Genomic DNA, 27347 nt, shown 5'->3' with positions numbered 1-27347 from the left:
GCTTGCGATTGGTCACAAGGGCTGCGTGACGTTGGAGGAGCGGCCGGCTGCCGTTTCAAAGATAAACACATGCGCAGCAGATGTGAACGTTGTGGGCTGACTTTTTCTTCCTCCGTTTCAAAATGTCATCAATGCGTTTGATACAGTAAGAAGATCAATGGGAAGAAGTTCCATATAGGCGTCCTATAACAAACCGCACGAATCCGGATGTGTTAGCCCGTTTCAAATTTGTCAGACATTCTTTCAAGAGGAGCAGTTTGGGACTTTGTTTACTGCTTGCAACTTAAGATGAAATAATGGAAGTTAAGGCAAAGTATGTTTGTTCTTTGTCTGCCAAGGTATGCCTTCATACCAGGCAGTTTGTGTGGAAGAGTATTCCACCTGCTTTAGGCACTAATTTGCTCCCAGCCATTTTCACATTTCGCAATCCCGTTCACTCCCGGCTGTTTTACTGGATTTTGACTGATTTTGCAAGGCCCACAGAATATTGTGTTCTATTGCTATAAAAACATGGAACCTACCAAAATATATATACCTAATATTAAAGTCTCTTCTTTCATCAGGAAAAAATATATATATAATTCTATCTTTTTCCATTTTGCAGCAATTAGCATTAGAATATAGCTACGTTTAATCAATTTTCACAAATCTATTTAGAATTGTGAGTAAATGAGCCCTGGTTGATTCCTTTGCTCTACTGCCACCTGCTGGCTGTCTTGCTGTTTGTGGAATAACTACCATTTCTGCAGTTGAGAGGCTGCATCAAAGCCTTCTGTATGCTCTAGCATAATATATATATATATATATATATATTAGGGGTGTTAAAAAAATCGATTCGGCGATATATCGCGATACTACATCGCGCGATTCTTGAATCGATTCAATTAAAAAAAAATCGATTTTTTTTTTTATTTATTTTTGTTTTTGTTTTTTAATTTAAGAGCTCAGAATTGTTCATTCGGTAGTCTTACCGATTCAACGTCTTATCATCATTGCCTTTTTTTTTTTTTTTTTTTTTTTTTGTGTGTGTGAATCGATTTTTAAACTTCCATTTTTAATGGAAAAATATTCAACAAAACGTCTGACTTCGGGTTAGGATTCACACCTTGAGCATGGAAGAATGTTATATGAACGGAACATTAAGCCTTAATATTTTATTTTAATGCTGTTCAAACATGAAACAGATTACAACCTCTATAAGACTGAAATTTCAGATAAATAAATAATACATTTTCATATAAATCTTACACTCTACAAGCTTACTGATTAGTATTTTCTAAATTTGAATGAAAAAAATCGCAACAATCGACTTATAAATTCGTATCGGGATTAATCGGTATCGAATCGAATCGTGACCTGTGAATCGTGATACGAATCGAATCGTCAGATACTATATATATATATATATATATATATATATATATATATATATATATATATATATATATAAATATATATATATATATGTGTGTGTGTGTGTGTGTGTGTCTTTGGGACACTTAAAACATTTAAAAATATATATATATAACGTATTTATACGTTTTTGGGAGCAAATAAGTTAAAGTGGAAACCAACCCAAACCATTTTTTTTACTATAACTTGTTCAATGCAGCCCCATTAGTCGAAATAATATTATGTTAGTGGAATATGAGTTATGCAGAAAAATCCAGCTTGAACACTGAGCTCTGATTGGTTGTTGCCCGAGCCCTGAGCAACTGTGATGTCATCTTCAGTCGACAGTAAGCGGCAAAATGGCCGTCCCCTGAGAGGGGTAAAAACGGCTGGATTTTGCTTCATAACTCATATTCCACAAATGTAATATTAATCAGGATGTCATGTTTAGATGACTTAGGTCACATATAACATATTATTGTCAAAAAGTGCTTAATAAAGGGATACTTGACTCATTGAACAATTTTCAGCAGTAAAAAGTTAATATTTTGTCTATAATTTATGTGATAAATTCATTATTTTTCATGTACAATTAATACCTTTTAAAATGTAATTTTTCTACTTGCTGTCGACTGATGATGACATCACCTGTGCTGAGGAAGTAGGTAACGACCAATCATGGCTGACTTTGCTGACCAACCCCATAAAACAGGTGCAGCACAGGTGATGTCATCATCAGTCGACAGCAAGAGGAAAAAATAGTTTTTAAAGGTAATAATAATTTTCATAATAATACATGAAAAATAATGAAGTTATCAAATTAATTCTGGACAAAAACGTTTCACTGCTGAAAATTGTTGAATAAGTCAAGCATCTATTTAAGGTTGACTTCCAGTTTAAAAATGTTAATATTAAGCTACAGCATTACTATTATTGGGATTACTATTACTACTACTACTACTACTACTATAATTCTATAGCCATAGGTACAACATAATATACTACTATACTTGTTTTATTTTATTTATTTATTTATTTATAATAATAATAATAATGTAACTCAAATTAAGTAATGCATTGCTGAATTCATTGCCTCTGTTTTCTTAAGTCCAGTTCATGCAGTACTGTATAGGAAATATTTTGTGTCCAGTGTAAACAGAGAGCCTTATCTTCCGCCGGTCTTCCTGTCACCCCTCCCCATGTGTGCACGTTTGACCCCGCCCCCCCCACCGGCCCGAGCAGATATCTGCCTGAAGGAGATCATGTCGCTGGCTGACAGTCTGTACAACCTGCAGCTGGTGCAGGACTTCTGCGGGGCCAACCTGAACCGCTGCTGCCACTTCAGCCTGGAGGACATGCTGTACGCGCACGCGTCCATTAAGGTAGGCGTCCGCATGAAACTGCTTCTCTTCACATTGGATATAACTTGATAGACATGATTTATTAGATTGTAGAGGGGGCGGGGTGTTTTTATTTTGTTTTATGTTGTAGCGTTAAGTCTGTTTCGCTTCATGCTAACAAACAATGGACATGCTAACACATAGCATCAGTGTTGGGGTTGGGGTGTAGGGGGCTAAAACTGTCCATTCATTTCATTGGGGGGTGATTTGAGATACGAGTTGTGAGTTACAAGCACGGTTACGAATTGAACTCTTATCTCAAGGCAAGGCTTGGGTCTATAGAAACGTGCTGCGACACAAGATGGACACCGCCTGGAGTGTGAATGACAAATTTCTATATGTTGCTTTACATTTTTTGTATGACGTTTGTGTATGAACAGCATCCTCAAACCAGAACATTCTCGGAAGAATACCACCCGATTTGCAACAAACCAAAAAAAAAAACAAAAAAAAAAATAGAATACATCCACTGGTACAACTTAACTCTTTGACTGCCAAAAACGTCTAATGACGTATTCTAAAATCCTAATGAATTTCACCATAAACGTTAATTGGCGTTTAGTATGTATTTTGTTTCTTTTTTTTCTCATTGGGCAGTGCAACACCTTGTGCAGCGCTGCCTTGTCATTGGGGTTGTGAAATCAAAAACAACCACTAAGTATGGCCAGCAGATGGCAGCATTGTATCTCTTTTCAATGGTGTATAGAATTACAATCAAACATGACGAATCTGATGCACTCGAACGTTTTCAAGGATGACATGAATGCTCAAAGCCTTTGTCACATTAAATCTAATTCACAGAGTGTCACGAAACAAAAAATATTCGTATCAAAGTCACTGTTGTGCGGAAAAAATGTATCTTTTCACAAAAAGCTTGTTTTCTCTATTTTTTTGTATTTTCACTTACGCCACTCAAATGACCCATTTTCATATTTCACCATGTTTATGTAATCATGCCGTCCAATATCGTGTTTGCCTTGAAATATGAGTGAAAATCGGCTGGTACTGTCGGGGTTTGTTGTTTGGATAAGGTTTGGCAGTCAAAGAGTTAATGAGATCCCATAGGAACTCCATGAAACAAATCTGCCTTTAATTGGGTAATAATTCCCTGCATCATACTGAAATGTGTTTCCAATAAACTTGTGGTTCGATGAGGTACCTTAATATTAGGAGCAGCTCATTTGCCCTGTAATGGGGCCAGTCCGAACAGTATATATGCTACAGTAGAGTCATGTACCGCTTACAACTGCAGTGGTGCTTTGAGATACAAGTTGTCACTTGGAGATTTTTTCTTCCCCCACGCTTTGACTTGCAAGTGCAGCAGTTTGGCAAATAGTAAAAAGAAGAGGCTTCAAACTGTTTATTGACGCTGCCAGTTGAAGTTTGCTGTCAAAGTGACGATAAATAGAATGACATGTATTTAAAACAACCACGCTGCTTTTCATTAAGAACGTCCGATTGACTCAAAGCTAACAAACAACGCGAAATGATAGCATGCTAGCAGTTCGAATCAATAGTCGCAGTTTTAGAAGCAAGATATTTGAACACAAAAAACGAAGCAGGCATATATTTTTTACCCTGTACGAAAAATGGCTAACATAGCATCTTACTGAGTCATTTACAGTAGTAGTACCATAGAAGAAGAATCATGATTCTATGTTTGTGTCTGCATGACTGTATTGTGTTATACTGCCTCCCGGTGGCCAAGGTGGGCACACCAGAAGGAGCAGCACAATGCATGGAATGTAGGATGAAATCCATCCATTTTCTTGACCGCTTATTCCTCACAAGGGTCGCGGGGGGTGCTGGAGCCTATCCCAGCTGGCTTTGGGCAGTAGGCGGTGTACACCCTGTACTGGTCGCCAGCCAATCGCAGGGCACACAGACGAACAACCATCCACACTCACAAGCACACCGAGGGACAATTCGAAGCGCCCAATTAACCTGCCATGCATGTCTTTGGAATGTGGGAGGAGACCGGAGTACCCGGAGAAGACCCATGCAGGCACGGGGAGACCATGCAAATTCCACCCAGGAAGGCCGGAGCCTGGACTCGAGTCCTCAGAACTGGGAGGCAGATGTACTATAGGATGAAATCATTATGGATAAATTACATTTTTTAATAAAAAAATAATAATATTTTTTACCTCTTTTTTTTCAAACACAAATTAGGGATAGACCGATTATCGGCTGGGCCGATTATCGGCACCGATATTACGAATTTTGTCAAATATCGGCATCGGCCATTTCGGAGAATCATATGACCGATAATAGATCTATTAAAAAAAAATAAAAATAAAAATTAAAAAATATTGTTAACTTCAGGGAACTAACTTAAATGTAAATTTAAAAAAAATAGATTAGTTTTCATTTTCATTTTTGCTGACCCTTGGAACTCTCTGGACCTTCTGTTTTTGTTTGAAATTAACTCATTCACTCCCAGCCATTTTCACAGAAGTAGTCCCGTTCGCTCCCGGCTGTTTTACTGGATTTTGACTGATTTTGCAAGGCCCACAGAATATTGTGTTTTATGGCTATAAAAGCATGGAACCTATCAACATTAAAGTCTCTTCTTTCATCAGGAAAAGAAAGTATGTTTCTATCTGTTTCCGTAGCAATTAGCATGAGAAGAGAGCTAAGTTTCATCAGTTTTCACAAATCTATTTAAAATTGTAATTGAGCTTTTTTTCTACATGGCCCTGGTTGATCTCCTTTGTTCTGCTGCCACCTCCTGGCCGTTTGTGTAATAACTACCATTTCTTCAACCGTTCTTTGCAGTTGAGAGGCTGCATCAAAGCCTTCTGTATGCTCTAGCATAAAAAAAACAAAACAAAACAAAAAAACGTATAAATATGTCTTTGGGACACTTAGAACATTAAAAAAAACATATTTACACGTTATTGGGAGCAAATGAGATAATGATGTGGAAACTGATGGTTTCTGAGTGTGGACTCAGCTGAAAGGCATTCAAAGAACAGTTGTTTTGGCGAGTAAGAAGAGAGACAGCGGGATATTACCAATAGGGAAGAATGAGTCATGCGAGGGAAAAACTCAAACTGGAGTTGTTATTGTGTGGCGGCTCATGCGCATGCAAGGGCGCGGAGACATTTTTGTTGCCAGAGCGAGTCTCGTCGCGCCGCCAGGCAAAATGAATGTGACCGTCTGTGTGCGACCATCAGTAGCACAGAGGACAAAAAACCCTCCCAAATCGTGGCCTGTCTCTGCCCGACTCTCTTGTTTTCGCTCCCCTTGTCATCCCTGCTTGCTTTTGTGCAACAACAAAAACATGGCAGCTTGACGCACAATGCAGCCATCGATTTGTGGCTAGTACGGCTAATCGGTGCCAACTTGCTGTGTAATAAGATCTATGTGGCGTCGAAACAGGACGAATCCGCGCAGTCTTCGTGGTCCAACGGTGGGTGGGCGGAAACATTCCGAGGCACAGCTGACTTCACACTAGAAAACGTCACCGTTGTGATCTCGCCCAAAGCACGTTTGTTTTGTCTTCAACATGCTTTTCACTCTCACGTGATCCACAAAAACACTTGCACACAGGTCCTTTTTGATTCTATTTCTCCTTGTTCAGGTCACGGGTTCCCCAGCTGATTTTCTGGGTAAAAGATGGCATACAATTTTTATCTGATCCCCTCCAAAATTAAACCCTTTTCACACTGCAAATAGATTTTCGTAATGTTAAGGAATGGCACAAGGACAACAGTGGTCCAAGCGCAAGCGTGTCCATTCTTGGCGCTGGTTGCTAAGCTACCCAAACAGGTAGTAGCCTGTTGCCTTTTCCTACGAGTTTGGACTAGAAGTTTAATAATTAATCGATTAATTAATTACTAATTGATTAGAAAATTAATCTGCAACTACTTTGCTAGTTGCTTTATCATGCCGTCAAAATACTCAGAAATGTTATCGCTCAAAAATAAATACACTTTTTTTTTGTAGGCCTTCCTGAAAGCACACTGATTCTTTGTGTTTAATTCTCTCTCTCTCTCTCTCTCTCACTCATGTCTCTCTCTGTATCTTCCCCTCTCTCATTTCCATCTTTCTCTCTCATATTTCTCTCGGTGTCTCATTTCTCTCTCATCTCTCTCACACTGTCTTTTTCACTCTCATTTCTCTATTGCATTCTCTCTCTTTCTTTCTCTCACTCTCTCACTTGCTCTCTCTCTCTCTCTCTGGCTCTCTCTTTCTCTGATATTTCTCTTTCTGTCTCTCATTTCTCTCTCATTCTCTCTCGCTCATTTCTCTCTCTGTAGCTCACTCTCTCACTCTCATTTTTCTCTCTCTTATATTTCTCTTTCGGTCTAATTTTTTCTCGGTTTCTCTCATTTCTCTCTCTATCGCTCTCATTTCTCTCTCAAATCTCTCTCTTGCTCTCATCTCTCACACTCTCTCGTTCTCTCATCTCTCTCGCACTTTCTTTCTCATGTCACACTCTCATTTCTCTCTTCCATTCTCTCTTTTGTCTCCCCTCTCTCTCTCTCTCTCTCTCTCTCTCTCTCTCTCTCTCTCTCTCTGCTATTTTTTTTTTTACATGTTCCAAACTTAAGTTCACTAAATCATAATCAATTTGTTTGTGCATTTTGAAATTTGTACTGTTTTGAAAAATGGAAATGTTTTTTTTAATAAAATGGATGGACTTATGATCAAGAGGAACAGAAGATGTGATACAAGTGAAGCATGTGTGGGTGTTCTCTGTCCATCTCTCTCACATCATGGTTTGTTATTTTTATTTGTCTTATGACCCAAAGCCGGAGACACATTTGCGACAAATCTTAATGTACACTTTACATTAGAAGTGACATGATGACAATTCTCATGACCATTTTTCTGCATCTTTCTCATTTCTAACAAGCATCTAATGACCAACTTGTGTTTAATTTATTAACCAAAGATGAAAAGTATATATGTATTTTTGTTAAATCCCCGAAAAAGGACGCCTGCACATAAATCATCAGTTTTGGCCTCTACAGTACGAATGGATTTATCGTTAGCAATTTTTCGCGCTTTCGTGCATCCAATTGTGCTTGTTTAACATGCAGAAACTGATTTTCCAGATGGAAATTTTGACTGCCTTCAGGAGGCTTGTCATCATTAAACACCCCGGACAGTCAAACATGGACAGATTTCACAGGACACGTGCTGTTACTTCTTATCCAGTTACCTAGCAACACAAGCCTTGACCTGATAGATCAGTCAAATGGCTCGGCGAATAATCGTGATCATCCAGCATCCTTAAACAGGAATGTTGTGAAAAAGGTGCAGCACAAATAAGAACATATTGCAATCATATGGTTTGACTGCCATGTTAATGTTTATTATTGTGGTTGTAGTTTGCAAACGACATGAAACTAACGCTTACATTTCCCCCATTCATTTGTATGCTGACATGCAAAATGTAACTGATTAATTGTGCGCCCGTGTGTTCTTGCAGAGTAACTACCTGGTGTTTCTGGCTGAGCTTTTCTGGTGGTTCGAAGTGGTCAAGCCCTCGTTCGTACGTCCCAGAGTCTTTAACCCGAACGGTACAGTCTGCACCTTAACGATCAGCAACAATAGCAGCATGTTTGATAAACAAAGTGGAATTATATAAACTCATTGTAAGCCTTTTGACCCCACAGCCTGTCAGCCTGTGACCTCCCGTCGAAATATGGCCCCTGTTTCCAAGCAGAACAATGTGGACACGCCCGATAGCCCAGAAGATGTCTCTGATGAAGGTATATATACACATTGGTTCCAAGGAACTATGTTGATGTTAGAGGAGGAGCTTTTATTAACTCATTCACTCGCAGCCATTTTCACATTTCGCAATCCCGTTCGCTCCCGGCTGTTTTACTGAATTTTGACTGATTTTGCAAGGCCCACAGAATATTGTGTTCGGTTGCAATGAAGGCATGGAACCTATCAAAAGAAAGATTAAAGTCTCTTCTTTCATCAGGAAAAAAAAGTATGTTTCTATCTGTTTCCGTTTTGCAGCAATTAGCATTAGAAGAGAGCTAAGTTTTATCAGTTTTCACAAATCTATTGAAAATTGTAAGTAATTGAGCTTTTTTTCTACATGGCCCTGGTTGATCTCCCTTGCTCTGCTGCCACCTGCTGGCTGTTTGTGTAATAACTACCATTTCTGCAACCGGTCTTTGCAGTTGAGAGGCTGCATCAAAGCCTTCTGTATGCTCTAGCATAATAAAAACAAAAAAAATGTATAAATACGTCTTTGGGACACTTAAAACATTAAAAAAAAAGTTTACACGTTATTGGGAGCAAATAAGTTAAAGGGAAATCAACCCCCAAATTTTTTTTGACAATAATATGTTATATGGGACCTCATTAGTCTAAAAATGACATTTTGATCAATATTATCTTTGTGGAATAAGAGTTATGAAGCAAAATCCAGCCATTTTCATCCATCTCGGGGTGGCCATTTTGCCACTTGCTGTCGACTGAAGATGACATCACAGTTGCTCAGGGCTCAGGGAACCACCAATCACATCTGACCTTCAGATGAGCTGTGATTGGTTGTTGCCTGAGCTCACCCTGAGCAACTGTGATGTCATCTTCAGTCGACAGCAGGTGGCAAAATGGCCGCCCCCTGAGATGGATGAAAAATGGCTGGATTTTGCTTCATAACTCTTATTCCACAAATCTAATATTAATCAAAATGTCATGTTTAGACTAGTGAGGTCACATATAACATATTATTGGCAAGAACTGTTTAAGGGTGACTTCCACTTTGAAACAGACCAGAGAGAGGACTCTCATAGAAAAAAAAATGCTTCTTTGCTGCCATCTTGTGGCATCTGTAGGCATTATGAAACTTTTTAGAGGGGTTGTCAATTATTTGCTGATGTATTGCTGTGTTTTTGAAACTTTCGTCTTTCCTTTTGATTTAGGCGTAGTAAAGAGATCTACCTCGATGTCCTTTGTGGATGGTTGTGTTGGGACTTGGCCACAGGAGACACGGTTTGTACCTCAATTCCACACCTTCACTTCTAAAACAGATATTTCTATAAATAATTATTTATTTATTTTTATCTTTTTCCTTCAGCTCGTCCACCCGCGGGATCTCCTTTGAAATTCCTCTGGACGGAGACGCCGCGGTGCCGCCCAGTGACGCGCCGCCGCTCCGCGGCATGACCCGCTCCGCCAGCAGCGACGGCCTCGGGTTCAAAGTTCACTATGCCCCCGGAGGTGGCATGAAGCGCCACGTGCCCCTCACGCCCGTCAACGTGAATGGACAAAGTAGACACATGGCGGAGGATGAGGGAGACTTCAGCCCTCGCAAACCACTGGGCAGGAACAACACCTTCTCCATCAAGAACCAAAGCCGGTGCGTCAAATGACCTAAAAGTACCAAAAGTATGACAACACCAGCGTCTGCTTCACAGTCAAGAGGCTTTGGGTTTGAATTTTGGCTTGCTTTCATGCATTATGTTATCATTAATTAGTAGCCTCTTCAGACCCGCATTTTTTTTCTGCTGGGCACATTTATTTACGTATTTATTTTTTTGCTGATTTTGAGTCTTTCTTTTTTTTTTTTTTTTTTTTTTCCCCCACATAAGAACAAACATGGATTATTAATATTATTATTTTTTTGGGGGGGGGGGGGGGGGGGGGGGGGTTAGTTGTTATAGTGGACGCCAGGATGGTTGTAACGTGTTGTAAACTTACCAAGCTCATATGCGCCATTTTTAACATGAACATCATGCAAATCAACTTGTGATTGTGATTGGTTAGTTAAGATCCAATCATGAACCAGAATTGTTGACATCATCTAAATTCTGCGTTTTATTTGTCATGTCCACTGCAACCATCTGTGGGTCTGAAGGGGTTTTAAGGATAACATCATTAAAGGTAATTTGAGGAAATTTGTTACGTCAGAAGTTCTCATAGTAGAGATATGTTTTTCTCAGGGCCAAAACCAATTCTGATTATTAGTAGTCCCTAAGGACCATAACTGATATTTGGAACCAATATTCATTTTCACTAAAAGGGAAATTATTGGCCTAAAAAAACAAAGCAAACCTCAAATCTTAACTTAGACATTTTGTAAGCATGTTTATTGAACAACTTTTAAGATTTGCAAAATAGTGGAGTTATTTTTTTTATTTATTTTATTTTCAAACCTTAATGAATAGACATCTTTGTTTTAAAATTCTTAATAAAAGTTCAGGGACCTCCCAGGGTCATTAGCATGTCTTAAAAAGTAAAAAAAAAAAAGAAAAGAAAAGAAAGACATCTTAAACAAATACTCCCTATCATTTTCTATAGTAAATAAAGTTTTCCAAAATATCTAAAAAGTTAAATTTTCAGTTATTTTACTTTTATTTTCAAACAAAAACCGAAGGTACAGAGAGTTCCCAGTGTCAACATCTCTTATTAGTTAGCGAAAAATTTGAATAAATAGCTCCCTGAAATAAACAGTTTTTAATTGATTTATTATCAGTCGTATCTTCAAAAATGCCAATGCCGATATTTGTCAAAATGTTGAATAGTGGCGGCGATAATCGGCCCGGCCGATAATCGATATCCATGTATAAAGTCTCCAAATCTGAAAGGGAAAGTCACAAACCACACACACAATTTTTTTTATTTTTTTTTAATAATAATAATATGTTCTATGCAGCCCCACTAGTTTAAATCTGGTATTCTGGTTGAAAATGGGTTAGTGGAATATGAGTTAAGCAGCAAGCAAAATCCAACCGTTTTTATCGTATTTTGCCACTTGCTGTCGACTGAAGATGACATCACAGTTTCTCAGGTCACAGGTAACTACCAATCACAGCTCAGCTTCAGAAAACAGGTGAGCTGTGATTGGTTGTTGCCTGAGCCCTGAGCAACTGTGATGTCATCTTCAGTCGACAGCGAGTGGCAAAATGGCCGCGCCCTGAAATGGATGAATATGGCTGGATTTTGCGTCACAACTCATATTAAAAAAAAAAGTAATTTTAATCAGAAGATTAAACTAGTGAGGTCACATATAACAACCTATTATTGTCAAGAAATGTTTAAGGTTGACTCCCACTTTAACTCATTCACTCGCCGCCATTCTCACATTTCGCAATCCCGTTCGCTCCCGGCTGTTTTACTGGATTTTGACTGATTTTGCAAGGCCCACAGAATATTGTGTTCAATTGCTATAAAAGCATGGAACCTATCAAAAGAACGATTAAAGTCTCTTCTTTCATCAGGAAAAAAAAAGTATATTTCTATCTGTTTCCGTTTTGCAGCAATTAGCATTAGAAGAGAGCTAAGTCTCATCAGTTTTCGCAAATCTATTCAAAATTGTAAGTAATTGAGCTTTTTTTCTACATGGCCCTGGTTGATCTCCTTTGCTCTGCTGCCACCTGCTGGCCGTTTGTGTAATAACTACCATTTCTGCAACCGGTCTTGCAGTTGAGAGGCTGCATCAAAGCCTTCGGTAAAAAACAACAACCAAAAAACGTATAAATACGTCTTTGGGACACGTAGAGCATTTGAAACAAAACAAAACGTATTTATACGTTATTGGGAGTAAATGAGTTAAACAAGCCATCTCCCTGACCCTAGGCATCCCAATGGAGACCTCCCGGACAACAATCACCATGGTAACCACAGCGAGCGCATCAGCCCCCCGACCCCTCCTAGCATCGAGGAGGCGCTAAAGATTATCCACGACCCAGAAAGGCCCCACGCCAGCCTGGGACTGGGAGACAGAGACAATGGCTTCTTTCTCCACGATGCCCGACCGTCAGGACCCGCGGGGGCCGCGGGTCAAGGAGACGACCCGGCTGCGGCTAAGGCCCGGTTCAATGACCATGAACCCAATTCGCTGTCAACCGACGACACGGGCATCCACGTGAGGACGGAGGAAATCCAAAGCTTGGATGAGGACTCATCTCTGAGGGACTCTTCAGACATAGACCCGGACTGTGAGACCATGACGCGCTCGTGCCCCCTCCCCGAGAGGGAGAGGAACTGGGAGGGCCGGCGTAAAGGCGTCGGCGAGTCAAACCCGGGATCTAGCTGCGGCAGAGGGGATGGAGAAGACCGGAGTTGGGCGCCCGCGTTGGCCAGATCTCACACCGTGAGCCCCGCCTCGTCCTGCGGTGGCTCCGGCGGCGGCGTGGTGCGCATGACCAGCTTTGCCGAGCAGAAGTTCAGGAAGTTGGAGGGAAGGAGCAGTGGCGGAACCACACCGGAGAGGTCGGATGGCAACGCGCCATGTAAACCCCCAGCAAGGAGCAGTTACGCACAGGTTTGTGTTGATCAATCTTCTTCATCATGTGTTGATCAGCCTTTCACCTAAAATCTCAGTTAGCCAACAAATGAAAACTCCCAATTGGATCTAAAATAGTAAATAGCGCTTTAGCTTCATGCTTACAAATCCATATTCACTTACCTCATTCAAACGTATTAAAGTGTAGCCTAGCACATTGCTCATTAGGGATGTTCGATACCACTTTTTTTCAGACCGATACCGATACTCAGACCCTCAGTACTCACCGATACCGATACTAACTGCCGATACCAGTAGTAGTACATTTTGACAAATAAAAAAAAATCATCCATCCATCCATCCATTTTCTTGACCGCTTATTCCTTACAAGGGTCGCGGGGGGTGCTGGCACCTATCTCAGCTGGCTCTGGGCAGTAGGCGGGGGACACCCTGGACTGGTTGCCAGCCAAACGCAGTACTTAAAAAAAAAAAAAAAAAGAAAGGAAAAAAAAAAAGATCACTAAAAGATATTTTTAAACAAATATATTTCCTTTAATTTTGACCAAAAAAAAAACAACTGCACAATCACTCTTCAATAGTCCGAACGCTCAAAATAAAAACACAAAAATGCTCTTTTAGTGTAAGATTCACAATTTTGAAGTATTTCCAAACCGGTGAAGTTTGGGTGAAAAACCGCTGCAAGCTAGCGCCACTTACCGGCAAGGAGGACTCACTTAACGTCTTCCCCCTCTGCCATCGCTCGCTTGCACTCGTCTGCGTCACGAGTACTTGAAAAAAGGCTGGTATCGGCCCGATACCGATACCTGGTATCGGTACTCGCCCATCCAGATTGCTCATTAAAATAACTGGCACATGAAAATAAATTAACTTAATCTCCGGGATCCCGCGGTCTAACCTGGCACAGAGCAAAACCCAAATTGTCCCCACCCCACCACTTAACTCATTCAATCCCAGCCATTTTCACATTTCGCAATCCCGTTCGCTCCCGGCTGTTTTACTGGATTTTGACTGATTTTGCAAGGCCCACAGAATATTGTGTTCCATTGCTATTAAAACATGGAACCTATCAAAAGAAAGATTAAAGTCTCTTCTTTCATCAGAAAAAAAAGTATGTTTCTATCTGTTTCCGTTTTGCAGCAATTAGCATTAGAAGAGAGCTACGTTTCATCAGTTTTCAAAAACCTATTAGAAATTGTAAGTAATTGAGCTTTTTTTTCTACATGGCCCTGGTTGATCTCCTTTGCTCTGCTGCCACCTGCTGGCCGTTTGTGTAATAACTACCATTACTGCAGCCGTTCTTTGCGGTTGAGAGGCGGCATCAAAGCCTTCTGTATGCTCTAGCATAAAACAAAAAACAAAAAACGTATAAATACGTCTTTGGGACACTTAGAACATTAAAAAAACGTATTTACACGTTATTGGGAGCAAATGAGTTAAGTCCCATTTTAAATCCATCCCCATTGTGTTGTAATAGCCTCATTTCTAGCTAGTAGCTAACGCTAAGCTAGTTACTCCCTCAGGTGCAGGGATGACTAATCAACACATTCTGCTACTCTGACTTTTGTGTAATGTTTGGATTGATTGTAAATCGATTGGACATCATGCCTGGAGAGTGAGCCACAAGGCTGACGTAATCGGAGCGCAACTGTTGTTGACGTGTTACCGGTTACCATTTCAGATGCTACTTTTAGCGTAGCTACAGAGCTAACCCAATTCACCACACATCCAAAGAACGATATAAATGAGAGTTATATATGTCACACGGCGGTATATATCGTAATATTGCATAGCAATAGTGTTTCACAATATTTATTGAGACAAGGTGCACGTTTTACAAAAGAAAAATCTCACAACACAACACCTAGTAAAAATGTAATAAAGTACTGTACAGTAATCCCCCACTTCATGAGTTATCGAGACAAATCTGCTAAGAATTGATGCCATAGATGCCACAGGATGGCGCCAAACCACTACTTTATTTATGCATTATTACTTTTCTATTCAACAGACCAAAAGCTCCTCTCCTCGGACTTCAACTTAGGTCTGTGACACCAAAATGCCACTAGATGGTGCTAAAGGGCCACTTTCCAAGTAAATGGGACTTTGGCGCCATTTTGAGGCATCTTCAGCATTTCAGAAAAGGCAAATGGTCGAATTTTTCAGTTTGTAATGGAGGATAGTTTAAAAATACAATGAATGAGGCAGGGGAGTCACTATATAATTTTTTGTTCAACCAATTCCACACTGAAGCTTTACATAATGAGTGTTGCTTCTCAAACAATACTATATTAAAAATAATAATACTGAAATATATACAGTGTTCCCTTGCTATAACGCGGTTCACTTTTCGCGACTTCGCTATATCGCAGATTTTTTTTAGTGCAATTTTGCATGCATTTTTTTTACAGCAATATACTTATTTTATAAAATTTATGAAGGTTTGAACATTGAGAATGTTTAAAGAAGAGGGAAATGTGAGAAAATGTATAAATTGTGTGGTGAGGGGTTTTAGAGCCTTGAAACATTTATAAGAAATGTAAATTATAAACCTAACTACTTTGCGGCTGTCACATATTGGAACCTAACTCCAGCGGAAAATGAAGGAACTTATGAAATTATGAACATTCAATTGTTCTGCCTGCTATTGGTATGGATAGATGAGTCAATCATTTTTGGAACAATGAACTCATTCGCTCGCAGCCATTTTCACATTTCGCAATCCCGTTCGCTCCCGGCTGTTTTACTGGATTTTGACTGATTTTGCAAAGCCCACAGAATATTGTGTTCTATTGCTATAAAAGCATGGAAAGATTAAAGTCTCTTCTTTCATCAGGAAAAAAAAGTATGTTTCTATCTGTTTCCGTTTTGCAGCACTTAGCATTAGAAGAGAGCTAAGTTTCATCAGTTTTCACAAATCTATTCAAAATTGTAAGTAATTGAGCTTTTTTTCTCCATGGCCCTGGTTGATCTCCTTTGCTCTGCTGCCACCTGCTGGCCCTTTGTGTAATAACTACCATTTCTGCAACTGTTCTTTGCAGTTGAGAGGCTGCATCAAAGCCTTCTGTATGCTCTAGCATTAAAAAAATAAAGCAAAAAAAACGTATAAATACGTCTTTGGGACACTTAGAACATAAAAAAAACGTATTTACACGTTATTGGGATCAAATGAGTTAAGTGAAATCGGATCCTGTGTTGAACCTTGGAAATCAATTGCTCACTGCCTTTTGTTTAGATCGGTACGCCTCCTTTGCCGATCACGTCGCCGTCTCCCGTCACACCACCTGCCCGAGACCCCTCCCACCTGATAGCCTCAGAGATGATCCAGCTGAGGATGAAGCTGGAGGAGAAGCGCAGAGCCATTGAAGCCCAGAAGAAGAAAGTAAGACATTAAAAAAAAAGTTGTTGAAATTGACGTCGTCCTGTCATTGCTGGCAGAAGTCAAATGATCTTTTCCCGCAGGTGGAGGAGGCGTTCACGCGGCATCGTCAGAAGATGGGCCGAACAGCCTTTCTGAACGTAGTGCGACGGAAAGGAGTCACGAGCCCGCTCAGTCCCAATTCAAGCGGGGCCCAAACGCCTTCCGTCAAGACGCTAAGCAGCTTCGGCGGCATGGAGAGGGCGGAGAGATGCAAGCCTGACGGTGCCGCTCCCAAATCGCCCTGTGAGGATGGAGGCGGTAAGCAAGCTAGCAGGTTTCATCTCCATTTTGAATGCAGTGTTCTCAGGTTTATCCAAGCAAAGGGTCTAATTTTTATCAAAGTTAAGTGCAGAAGTTAATATAGAAAATTGATGTTTTTCTGATGAATGCTAAATAGTGACGTTGAGGGAACAGTCAATTTTTCCTCTCAGACTTTTCTATTGCTATAAAAACATCCTATCAAAAGAAATATTAAAGTCAAAAGTATATTTATGTTTCCGTTTTGCAGCAATTAACATTAGAATATAGCAAAGTTTCACCATTATCCACAATTCTGCTTCGAATTGTGGGGAAACAGCTTGTTTTCATCATGGCCCTGGTTGATCTCTTATACTCTGCGGCCACCTGATGGCCGTTTTTGTAATTACTACCAATTTTTCACCCATTCTTTGCAAATGAGAGGCTGCATCAAAGTATTCTGTATGCTCGAGCATAAAAAAGAAAACAAAACAAAAAACGTATAAATACGTCTTTGCAAAACTTAATACATTTAAAATAGAACATATTTATATGTTTTCGGGAGCAAATTAGTTAATATTGATAGATTTGGCAAATGTTGAGAATTAGACCGTTATTGCACTAAACTTATAGTGGCAATCATTGAGTGGAAGGCGCAAAATTTTAAAGAACTATCCTGCAAAATGAGAAAAACGCAGTTAGCACACCCTGGCTCTCAGTGACTCATTTGTTTTACATTTTAATGACATGAAGATGTTGCAAGTGATCCATCACTTTTTAAAAAATTATTAAATTATAATCGAACAAAGTATTTTCTTGATTTGTGATTGTAAATCCAGTTATCTTTTTTTTTTTTTGGATTAAAGTGGACGCCCGCATACTCATTCACTGATTTTTTTTTCTTTTTATTATTATTATTTCAATATTTTTTTTGTTATCTTATTTTTATGGAGGAGCCAACCCCCCTTTTTTGTGGAAAATGCCAACTAGCGGTTTATCGTGGTTTTTTTTGTTAGTTTTTTTTTAAAGATTTTTTTATTTTTATTTTTTTCCTCCACCAATGCATTTATACTGAACGTCAATTATACACAGATATTTTGCTCTGCGCGGGCCAGCCCAGTCCCAATCCCGAACCACTGTCATATGAATACGCAATCACATATTGATGCAATTTTCCAGTCATAACATAACTGAAAAAAACACTACAATGTGGCCCGCAACAAAAATGAGTTTGACACCCCTGTTTTATATCACAAATATAATATGCCCCACCTTACCCTTGCTAAGTCATTAATTTTATTTTTAAACTATTTATTTGCTGATTGGTTAACACATTCATTGCCAGACCAGCAAAAAATGCATCATTTGACGTCTTTTTCCGTCAATGGCAGTGAATGAGTTAAACGTGGTAAAAATCAATGAAGCAATTATAAGTTGTTGATATAATGTACAGCAGGGGTGTCCAAACTTTTTCCTCTGAGGGCCACAGACAGAAAAATAGAAAGCTGCAAGGGCCACTTTGATTTTTTTTAAAGTTATTTATTAACACATTCATTGCCAGACCAGCGAAAAAATGCATCATTTGACGTCTTTTTCCGTCAATGGCAGTGAATGAGTTAAACGTGGTAAAAATCAATGAAGCAATTATAAGTTGTTGATATAATGTACAGCAGGGGTGTCCAAACTTTTTCCTCTGAGGGCCTCAGACAGAAAAATAGAAAGCTGCAAGGGCCACTTTGATTTTTTTTTAAAGTTATTTATTAAGAAAAAAAAGTCATATTTCTACTGCTTAATGAGGTTTGAGACCATTTTAGTTAGCGGTTTGGTGAAAGTGACATGAGATGAAAACATAACTTTCTTTGTAATCATTACAATGCATCACACAAATATCCAAGGGTCAGAATAAAAAACTGATGATATTTTTTCCATTGAAAAAACGATGATCACAGTTGACCTCTCCTGCAGTCTTTTTCCTTCAGAATCTCACATGTGAATTGCACTGACGCGACAGGTTTCACGCCAGGGGAGACGGACCTCGCGGAGTACACTCGCTCCATCGAGAGGCTGAACACGTCGCTGGGCTTCCTGCAGACGGAGATGCAGCGGCTGGCTCAGCAGCAGGAGCGCATCATGTCCATGAAAGAAGAGCAGCAAAAGGCCTGGGTCATCCCTCCCCCTGCGCCGTCGCCGCACAGGTAGCCCAAACAACAACAATGTGCTTGGTGACCCAATGAGAGGCTGATGAAAGATATTATTTTGTTTTTATTCTTTGGTTATAGTGAGAATGCTGGTTTGGATGGCTTTTAGTAGGGCTGTGCAATCAAAATTCATTTACAATTTCAATTATTACACTCCACAATTACAAAATTAGCACAATCGTTGCTATGTATATATATAATTACTTATTTTCGAGTTGTTTAAATTTGTACATTTGCACCTTTTTTTTAAATTTTAAAATCATTAATTTAATAAATTTTGTTCTATTAAATTTAGTGTTTCAAAGAATTTATTTGTCTTCATATTTTTTTTTAAATATTTTTTTTATACATTTAAACATGTTCTTGTTTTGTACCAAAAAATAAATAAATAAATAATCGTCCTAGTCCAAGCTGCACTCCAACTTCAAGTTTTTATCAACATAAACAAAATAAATAAATAAATAAATTTGTATTATTATAAATTCTGTTTGGTCCAAAAGGAACTTACATAATTATAGTGTTTCTATTTTTTTTTTAACTAATTTGCTCCCAAAAACGTATAAATACGTTCTATTTTAAATATTACCAGTGTCCGAAAGACTTATTTATACGTGTGTTTGTTTTATGCTAGAGCATACAGAGGTTCTGAACTGAAGAGAACAGTTGAAGCAATGGTAGTTATTAAACAAAAAAAATGGCAAGCAGGTGGCAGCAGAGTACAAGAGATCAACCAGGGCCATGTTGCAACAAGCTCTTTATGTCAGTGTTTTCACCAGGAATGTGAATAATGATGAAATCCTAATGCTAATTGCTGCAAAACTGAAACAGATACAGATTTACTTTGTTTTTCCCTAATGAAAGAAGAGATCCAAATCTTTCTTTTGGTAGGTTCCTTGTTTTTATAGCGATAGAACACAATATTCTGTGGGCTTTGCAAAATCAGTCAAAATCCAGTAAAACGAACGGGGTTGATCCCGTGAAAATGGCTGCGAGTCAATGAGTTAATTGATGTTAATATTTCAAAATGCGTAATCATTTCTGTGTTTTCCCCTCCCCAGGCAGCTGCGCGAGCTGCGCAGCAGCAGCGTGACGGGCCGCGCGTCGGCCAGAGGATCGGTGGGTTCCCTGTCCCCCGTTTTGTCCTCGTCCGGCTCGGCCAATCCCGTCGGCCGTCCCGCCGCCGGCCTGAAGCGCCGGCCCGCCTCCTTCCACGCCACCAGGACGCCTCGGACGGCGCGGCCGAGCGATCTGAAAATCACGCCCATCCACCGGATGCTCAACGCCCCCACCTCGGTGGACAGCCTGCCCAGGTTGAGGCGCTTCGCCAGCAGCCAAACGCACACCAGCTCTTTTGCCTACTTGAGTCCAGACGAGGGATCGGGGTGCCGGAAGAGCCCCGAGAGCAAGGACGAGGCGGCGGAGAAGAATTGCGCAGGCAATCCTCAGCCTCCCAAAGAGAAAGAAGAAGCATCGGGACGGGCAGACGATAGCGGACGGAGGAACGAATCGTCAAGGACTTCCGAGGTCTTGTGTCAGCCCACGTCCGAGATCCAAGGCAACAAGCACCCTCAGGACAAGCGAGAACTGGTGGAGGTGGCACTGTCTGGAGTCTGTCCTCCGGACAAGCAAGCTCAGGAGGCGGCTGGAGAAACCGCGGAGGACCAGAAGATGTGCTGCGGGTTCTTCTTCAAGGTGAGTTGCCGTACGAGTCGCTTGCGCCACAACATGGAGATGTTTTGACTCTTATTTGATATGTTAGATGTGTTTTAAGGGTATGTTTAGTTTGAATATGTTCAAAGTGTTTGGCAGGGCTAAGAATACTGTTTTAATGTTTTATCTGGGCTGCCTATTTCACATGTAGCGGGTGTCTCTGGAACATATCCCCTGGGGTACTCTTTTGAGATACAATGGCAATTAATGGACTTTTAAATAAATATTCATATAGTCATTTCACTAAAATGTAGTCAAATGCCTTCCTCGGAAGTAGGGCTGCGTATCGATTCTAATTTCCTCAATCGATTTGATTTTGATTCACAAGAGTTCACAAGAGTTTTTTCCCAATCCGATGTGATTCACTTCAATCTGACATTGATTTATTGTGGCATATTTTCATAATTAATTCAAAATATGCACCGTATTTTCCGCACTATAAGGCGCACCTAAAAGCCGTCAATTTTTTCAAAAGCTGGCCATGCGCCTTATAATCCAGTGCGCCTTATATATGGATCAATCTTGAGCCGCAACAGGTCTCGCTGTCAAGACGCTATCGGTGACCCTGCACGATCGGAGATCCCGCCATCTTGGATCGCTAGCTAATACTAATGCTTTACCTCAGAGAAAATAATAAAACAGCTGTTTATTCATTTTGGGAGTGAATGGAGTTGTCAGAAAGCTGCTTTGTAATCTATGAATAAACTTTGACTGACCTATCTGACTGTTTTGTTGACATTCCCTTTAGCGCAGCACCATCTAATGGATGCATAACGTAACCCCAGCCTCTACTGCAGCGCCTTATATATGGAAAAAGTTTTAAAATACCGTATGTCATTCATTGAAGGTGCGCCTTATAATGCGGAAAATACGGTAAATATAAATTAAAAAGACTCAGAATTATCTTAAAGTGCAATAAGTCAGGTCTTTCATAAATGTAAGAAAATATTGTGAAATTAATGTGAGCAGTAAATGTCTAGAAAAAAGTGAAATCGTCCTGTATAATTCTATATTTTCTTAAGAATTTATGGGGGAAAAGAGATATTAAGATAATCGCTTCATGGTTGTATGAATTGATATCGGGCTTGAAAGGGAAAATCGATTCGATATTGATTATTTGAAGTAGGGGTGTTAAAAAAAATCGATTCGGCGATATATCGCGATACTACATCGCGCGATTCTCGAATCGATTCAATAAGGGCAGAATCGATTTTTTTATTTTTTTTATTTTATTTTATTTTATTTTTTATTTTTTTTAGGATTCACACCTTGAGCATGGAAGAATGTTATATGAACGGAACATTAAGCCTTAATATTTTATTTTAATGCTGTTCAAACATGAAACAGATTACAACCTCTATAAGACTGAAATTTCAGATAAATAAATAATACATTTTCATATAAATCTTACACTCTACAAGCTTACTGATTAGTATTTTCTAAATTTGAATGAAAAAAAATCGCAACAATCGACTTATAAAATCGTATCGGGATTAATCGGTATCGAATCGAATCGTGACCTGTGAATCGTGATACGAATCGAATCGTCAGGTACTAGGCAATTCACACCCCTAATTTGAAGTATTTTCCTTGACAATGCTGAAGATGTTTGTTTGTTTTTCCTCCACCCATGGAACACCAGGATGATGTGAAAGGCGAAGAGGACATGGCGGCCAAGAAAGCAGCTCTGCTGGAGAAGAGGCTGAGGAGGGAAAAGGAGGCGCAGGAGAAGAAGCAACAGCAGGAGCTGGACCAGGAGCAGAAGAAGGAAGCTGCAAGGTCCAATTCCAAAAACACTTTCTGCAGCTTTAGTGAGCCAAGGCGCACATTTGACATGAGCAAAATCCGACACCATCAAATAAAAATGCCACAGAAAGTACATATACTGAAATTATGATCATTCATCATAATAATAGATGAACAAAAGAGGCATTACTTGTAGTGTTATGCGCCATTTTAAAATTGGCTCTCAGTTTTAGTCCAATTTCAGTAGCGCTTGTTAGTTTTTATCACAGTTAGTCAACCTCATTCCGTTTTTATTTAGTTCATTTTTAGTCGACTATAAATCAAACATTTTAGTTTTTATTTTAGTCCAAGAAACCGATGCTTTATTTGTCTAGTTTTAGTCAACAAAAACCGTCAACGTTTTAGTCAGGAGAATCATTTTACCCCTGTATTTTTTTTTTTTTTTTTTGTCAGCAGACTAAAACGATTTCACATAAAATTTTTCTCTCATCTTTTTGATGAAAAATAATTTCACACACAATTACAGTATATCAACAAGTGGCTATTATGGCTCCATGCTATCAGCTAGTAAGTAAGTAGTAACCGGCGTTAGTTAGCGGTCGCTAGCACTCGCTAGCTGCAGATTTGGAAGGGGGGGGTGTCACATGACAATGTCACATGACAGTGTCACATGACAGATTAGCAGAGACAAGATGTTACCAAATCAATTCATTTTCCTCTCGTTTTTGTTGAATTAAATTAAAATGTCCATAGATTTTAGTCCAGGTTTTATTTGTTGTACATTTTCAACTCGTCTTCATTAGTTGACAAAAATGCGTACTGATTTAATCCCAGTTATTGTTTATAAATGAGGGTTTTAGTCTAGTCGAGTCTAGTTTTAGTCCGGTAAAAAAAAATGTGTGCTGAGGGAATGATTTTTGTTATTTTTTCGTTGGCACAATTAACACTAATTACTTGTTAGTAATTTGACCGCCAAAAACGTTTAATAACTATTAGTAAAATCGCAATGTATGCCGCCATAAACGTTAAATGACGTCAATTGCGTTTTTTTTGTTTTTTGTTTTTTTTAAATCAATGGGCAGTGCAACCTCTAAGTGCAGCCCTGGTCAATGGATTGTGGAATCTAAACGTCCCACTAACTTTGGCCAGCAGATGGCAGCATTGTATTTCTTTTCAATGAGCCTCCCGTGTAATGGAATTATAAAGAAACATGACGCAATCTGATGAAATTGAACGTTTGCGTGAAAAACGTGAATGATCAAAGCGTTTTGTCACATTAAACCTAATTTACAGAGTGTCACTAAACAAAAAAATATTCGTGTCAGTCACTGTTGTGGCGAAAACGTATCTTTTCACAAAAAGCTTGTTTTCTCCTTTTCAGTTTTCGCTCAATGTCACTCGAATGACCTATTTTCAAATGATGATTACTAAAGAACGTAATAAGGTAGAAACATGTTTTTTTTTTTTCTAATGAAACAATGGAATGTGATCTTTCATATGGTACGCACCTTGTATTTGTAAAAATATAATATTCTGTAAGATGAGAGAAAATGCTCGAAACCGTCTGGCACTGTTTTTTTTTTTTTTTTTTTTTTTTTTTTTGATAACGTGTGGCAGTAAAAGAGTTAATACATAAAAATTTTGAACCAATGAAGTCTGAGTTAGACTGTGTTAAGCTACATGTTGTTTTGATCGTTTTACTTAAGCAACAACTTTTAAATACGCGCGCTAGGTTGAAAGCGGAGGAAGAGCAACAGAAGCGGGACGAGGAGAAGGAAAGGAGAGAATACATCAAGAACGAGTATCTGAGGAGAAAACAGCTGAAGCTGATGGAGGACATGGATCACGTGGTCAAGCCGCGGTGCGGAAGTCTCAAGAAGAAGCCGCGGCCCAAGTCCATCCACAGGGACGTCGTGGAGTCGGCCCCTCCCACTGTGAGAGCAGCAGGTGGGTGAAACGCCAAAAAAAAAAAAAAAAAAAAAAAAAGTGTCAAATGCTGCTTCACCTGCGTGATGTCATCGTTGTGAAGGCGTGCGTCCTCGAGGCTACTCGGTGTCCAGCGTTTCATTGGCCTCTCTCAATCTGACCGATAATGAGAGCAACCATCAGGATAACAGGAAGTGCTACAGGTGAAGCCCTTTTCTCACTTTTCCGTCTTAATTAATGTGGTTTTGTGTGCTTTGACATTTTGCTCATTGAACTCTTTAACTCATTTGCTCCCAATAACGTGTAAATACGTTTTTTTTCAAGTGTGCCAAAGACGTATTTATACGTTTTTTTGTATTTTTTATGCTAGAGCATACAGAAGGCTTTGATGCAGCCTCTCAACTGCAAAGAACGGTTGCAGAAATGGTAGTTATAGGGCTGGGCAATAAATCGAATTAATTCGATACATCGTCATTTTAAAAAATCGAATCGAAAATTTGCTAAATCGTGAAATCGAATTTTGTCTTCTGGACGATTAAAAGCTGTTGTTCTTATGTTCTGTTACATCCAAATGTTTTTATGTGATGTAATTTTGTGTTAAAACTGATCTAGAATCGGTATACGTTTACTGGTGTCTGAACATTTTGCACAGGAATTATTTTTGAATAAATGAAACCTTTAAGTAAACGTTTGTTGGATTTATTAGGTTAAAATCGATTAAAATCGTAATCGTGCTGAATGACTGCAAAAATCGAGATTTTATTTTTTTGGCCATATCGCCCAGCCGTGGGTAGTTATTACACAAACGGCCCGCAGGTGGCAGCAGAGCAAAGGAGATCAACCAGGGCCATGTAGGAAAAAAGCTCAATTACTTACAATTTTAAATACATTTGTGAAAACTGATGAAATTTAACTCCCTTCTAATGCTAATTGCTGCAAAACGGAAACAGATAGAAACATACTTTTTTTGTTGTTATTAAACAAAAAAAATGGCAAGCAGGTGGCAGCATAAGAGTATAAGAGATCAACCAGGGCCATGTTGCAACAAGCTGTTTATGTCAGTGTTTTCACCAGGAGTGTGAATAATGATGAAACTTAGCTATATCCTAATGCTAATTGCTTCAAAACTGAAACAGATGTAGATATATTTTTTTTTTCCTGATGAAAGAAGAGACTTGAATCTTTCTTTTGATAGGTTCCATGATTTTATAGCAATTGAACACAATATTCTGTGGGCCTTGCAAAATCAGTCAAAATCCAGTCAAACAGAGCGAACGGGATTGCGAAATGTGAAAATATCTGGGATTGAATGAGTTAAACATATGGAGGACCAAAACTGCCAAAATTCCAAATAAATCAAATTCTTTATATGTGTGGCCATTTTTCTAATGAAATTTACAAAGTTAACAAGTGTTTAGAAGGGTGTAAACTGTGTGGTGGGTTCGTGATCTGTTTGTTGTGTCCTTGTCTCCTTCCTTTCCCTCGATTGCGTGCTTCCCTCAGAGGCAATAAAGTTGCGCCTTCGCACGTTCCGTTCTTTCTAAACTCCCCGAAAGAACGAAAGGGAAGGTCAGTGGTCAGACCAATTTGTCAACACCAGATGAGCTGGTAGCTGTTGTCTCATGTCAATTCTGCTTTGCTTTACATTGTTTCATCTCAGATTTCTTTCCTTCTTTGTTTCTTTCTTTCTTTCTTTCCTTCTTTCTTTCTTTCTTTCTTTCTTTCTTTCTTTCTTTCCTTCCTTCCTTCCTTCTTTGCTTCTTTCTCTCTTTTTCTCTTATTTTTCATTCTTTCCTTCCTTCCTTCCTTGCTTGCTTCCTCGTTTCCTTCCTCCCTTCCGTCCTTCTTCCTTTCTTTCCTTACTTCCTTTCATTCCTTCCTTCCTCCTTCCTTACTTCCTTCTTCTTTTATTTCCTTCCTTACTTCCTTTATTTCCTTCCTTCCTTCCTTCCTACCTTCCTTCTGTTTCTTTCTCTCTTTCTTCTTCCTTCCTTACTCCTTTCTTTCATTCATTATTTTTCTTTCTCTTTATTTTCCTTCCTTCCTTCCTCATTTATTTCCTTCATTCCTCCCTTCCTTGTTTCCTTACATCCTTGATTCCTTCCTTCCTTCCTTCTTTCTTTGTTTCTTTCTATCTTTCTTTTTTCCTTCCTTACTCCTTTCTTTCATTCATTCTTTTTCTTTCTCTCTTTTTCTCTTTTTATTTTCCTTCCTTTCCTTCCTTCCTTTCCTTCCTTCCTTCCTTTCCTTCCTTTCCTTCCTTCCTTCCTTCCTTCCTTCCTTTCCTTCCTTCCTTTCCTTCCTTCCTTCCTTCCTTTCCTTCCTTCCTTCCTTCCTTTCCTTCCTTCCTTCCTTCCTTCCTTTCCTTCCTTCCTTTCCCTTCCTTCCTTTCCTTCCTTCCTTCCTTTCCTTCCTTTCCTTCCTTCCTTCCTTCCTTCCTTTCCTTCCTTCCTTCCTTCCTTTCCTTTCCTTCCTTCCTTCCTTCCTTCCTTCCTTCCAATGTGCGCTGCATTTCCAACTGTTGCTTGAACAGAATCCATGTTGACACCGCTAAGATTTGCTTTGCTCGGCTGAACATGCCTTCCAGCGGCTCCTTGCACAGCTTTGTCCGACTCTGTGATGCACTCGGGCCCATTCCCATCACATCCTCCTCGTCTGTGCAAAAAGCGTCTGTACAGTATATATACCTCATGTATTGTATGACCCAACCGCATTGTGTTTGTTCCTGCTTCCAGGCCAGACTCTGCTGAGGGTTTCTCCTCGTGTCCCTCTGCCGGTAGTCGTAACGGAGAAAAGGATTGGGAAAATGATTCCACCACTTCCTCCACCCCGTCCAACACCGAGTACACCGGTATGAGCCATCGCGTCCGCTCACTTCACGCCACTTCGTGATCAACTTGACACTCTGTTGTTGCAATCCAGGCCCCAAACTATACAAGGAGCCCAGCGCCAGGTCCAACAAGCACATCATCCAGAATGCGCTGGCGCACTGCTGCCTGGCCGGAAAGGTCAACGAAGGGCAGAAAAACAAGATCATCGATGTACGTTTTAGGACGTCTCGGCGTTTCGGTGCTGATTTCGCGTCTATGTCCACA

At 39.6% G+C, this 27347-nt stretch overlaps 1 protein-coding gene across 4 annotated transcripts in view; it reads left to right on the top strand.

Annotated features, from left to right (window-relative positions):
• camsap2b (calmodulin regulated spectrin-associated protein family, member 2b) overlaps nt 1-27347 on the top strand; it is a 69911-nt gene that overhangs the window by 39087 nt on the left and 3477 nt on the right. For 3 of the 4 annotated variants that reach the window (XM_077514082.1, XM_077514111.1, XM_077514101.1), the window contains 16 exons: nt 2635-2774; nt 8236-8326; nt 8423-8518; nt 9692-9761; nt 9847-10128; nt 12348-13035; nt 16250-16396; nt 16477-16693; nt 18684-18867; nt 19929-20562; nt 22223-22359; nt 24059-24273; nt 24356-24455; nt 25756-25821; nt 26988-27103; nt 27175-27293. In XM_077514082.1, the coding sequence (XP_077370208.1) occupies nt 2635-2774; nt 8236-8326; nt 8423-8518; nt 9692-9761; nt 9847-10128; nt 12348-13035; nt 16250-16396; nt 16477-16693; nt 18684-18867; nt 19929-20562; nt 22223-22359; nt 24059-24273; nt 24356-24455; nt 25756-25821; nt 26988-27103; nt 27175-27293 (3302 nt within the window). The remainder of the gene's footprint in view (nt 1-2634; nt 2775-8235; nt 8327-8422; nt 8519-9691; nt 9762-9846; nt 10129-12347; nt 13036-16249; nt 16397-16476; nt 16694-18683; nt 18868-19928; nt 20563-22222; nt 22360-24058; nt 24274-24355; nt 24456-25755; nt 25822-26987; nt 27104-27174; nt 27294-27347) is intronic. The other variant, XM_077514091.1, reaches the window with a different exon arrangement.

Source organism: Festucalex cinctus, chromosome 1 (assembly GCF_051991245.1).
Source record: "Festucalex cinctus isolate MCC-2025b chromosome 1, RoL_Fcin_1.0, whole genome shotgun sequence".
NCBI lineage: Eukaryota > Metazoa > Chordata > Actinopteri > Syngnathiformes > Syngnathidae > Festucalex > Festucalex cinctus.
This window is presented reverse-complemented; position numbering and strand designations above follow the sequence as displayed.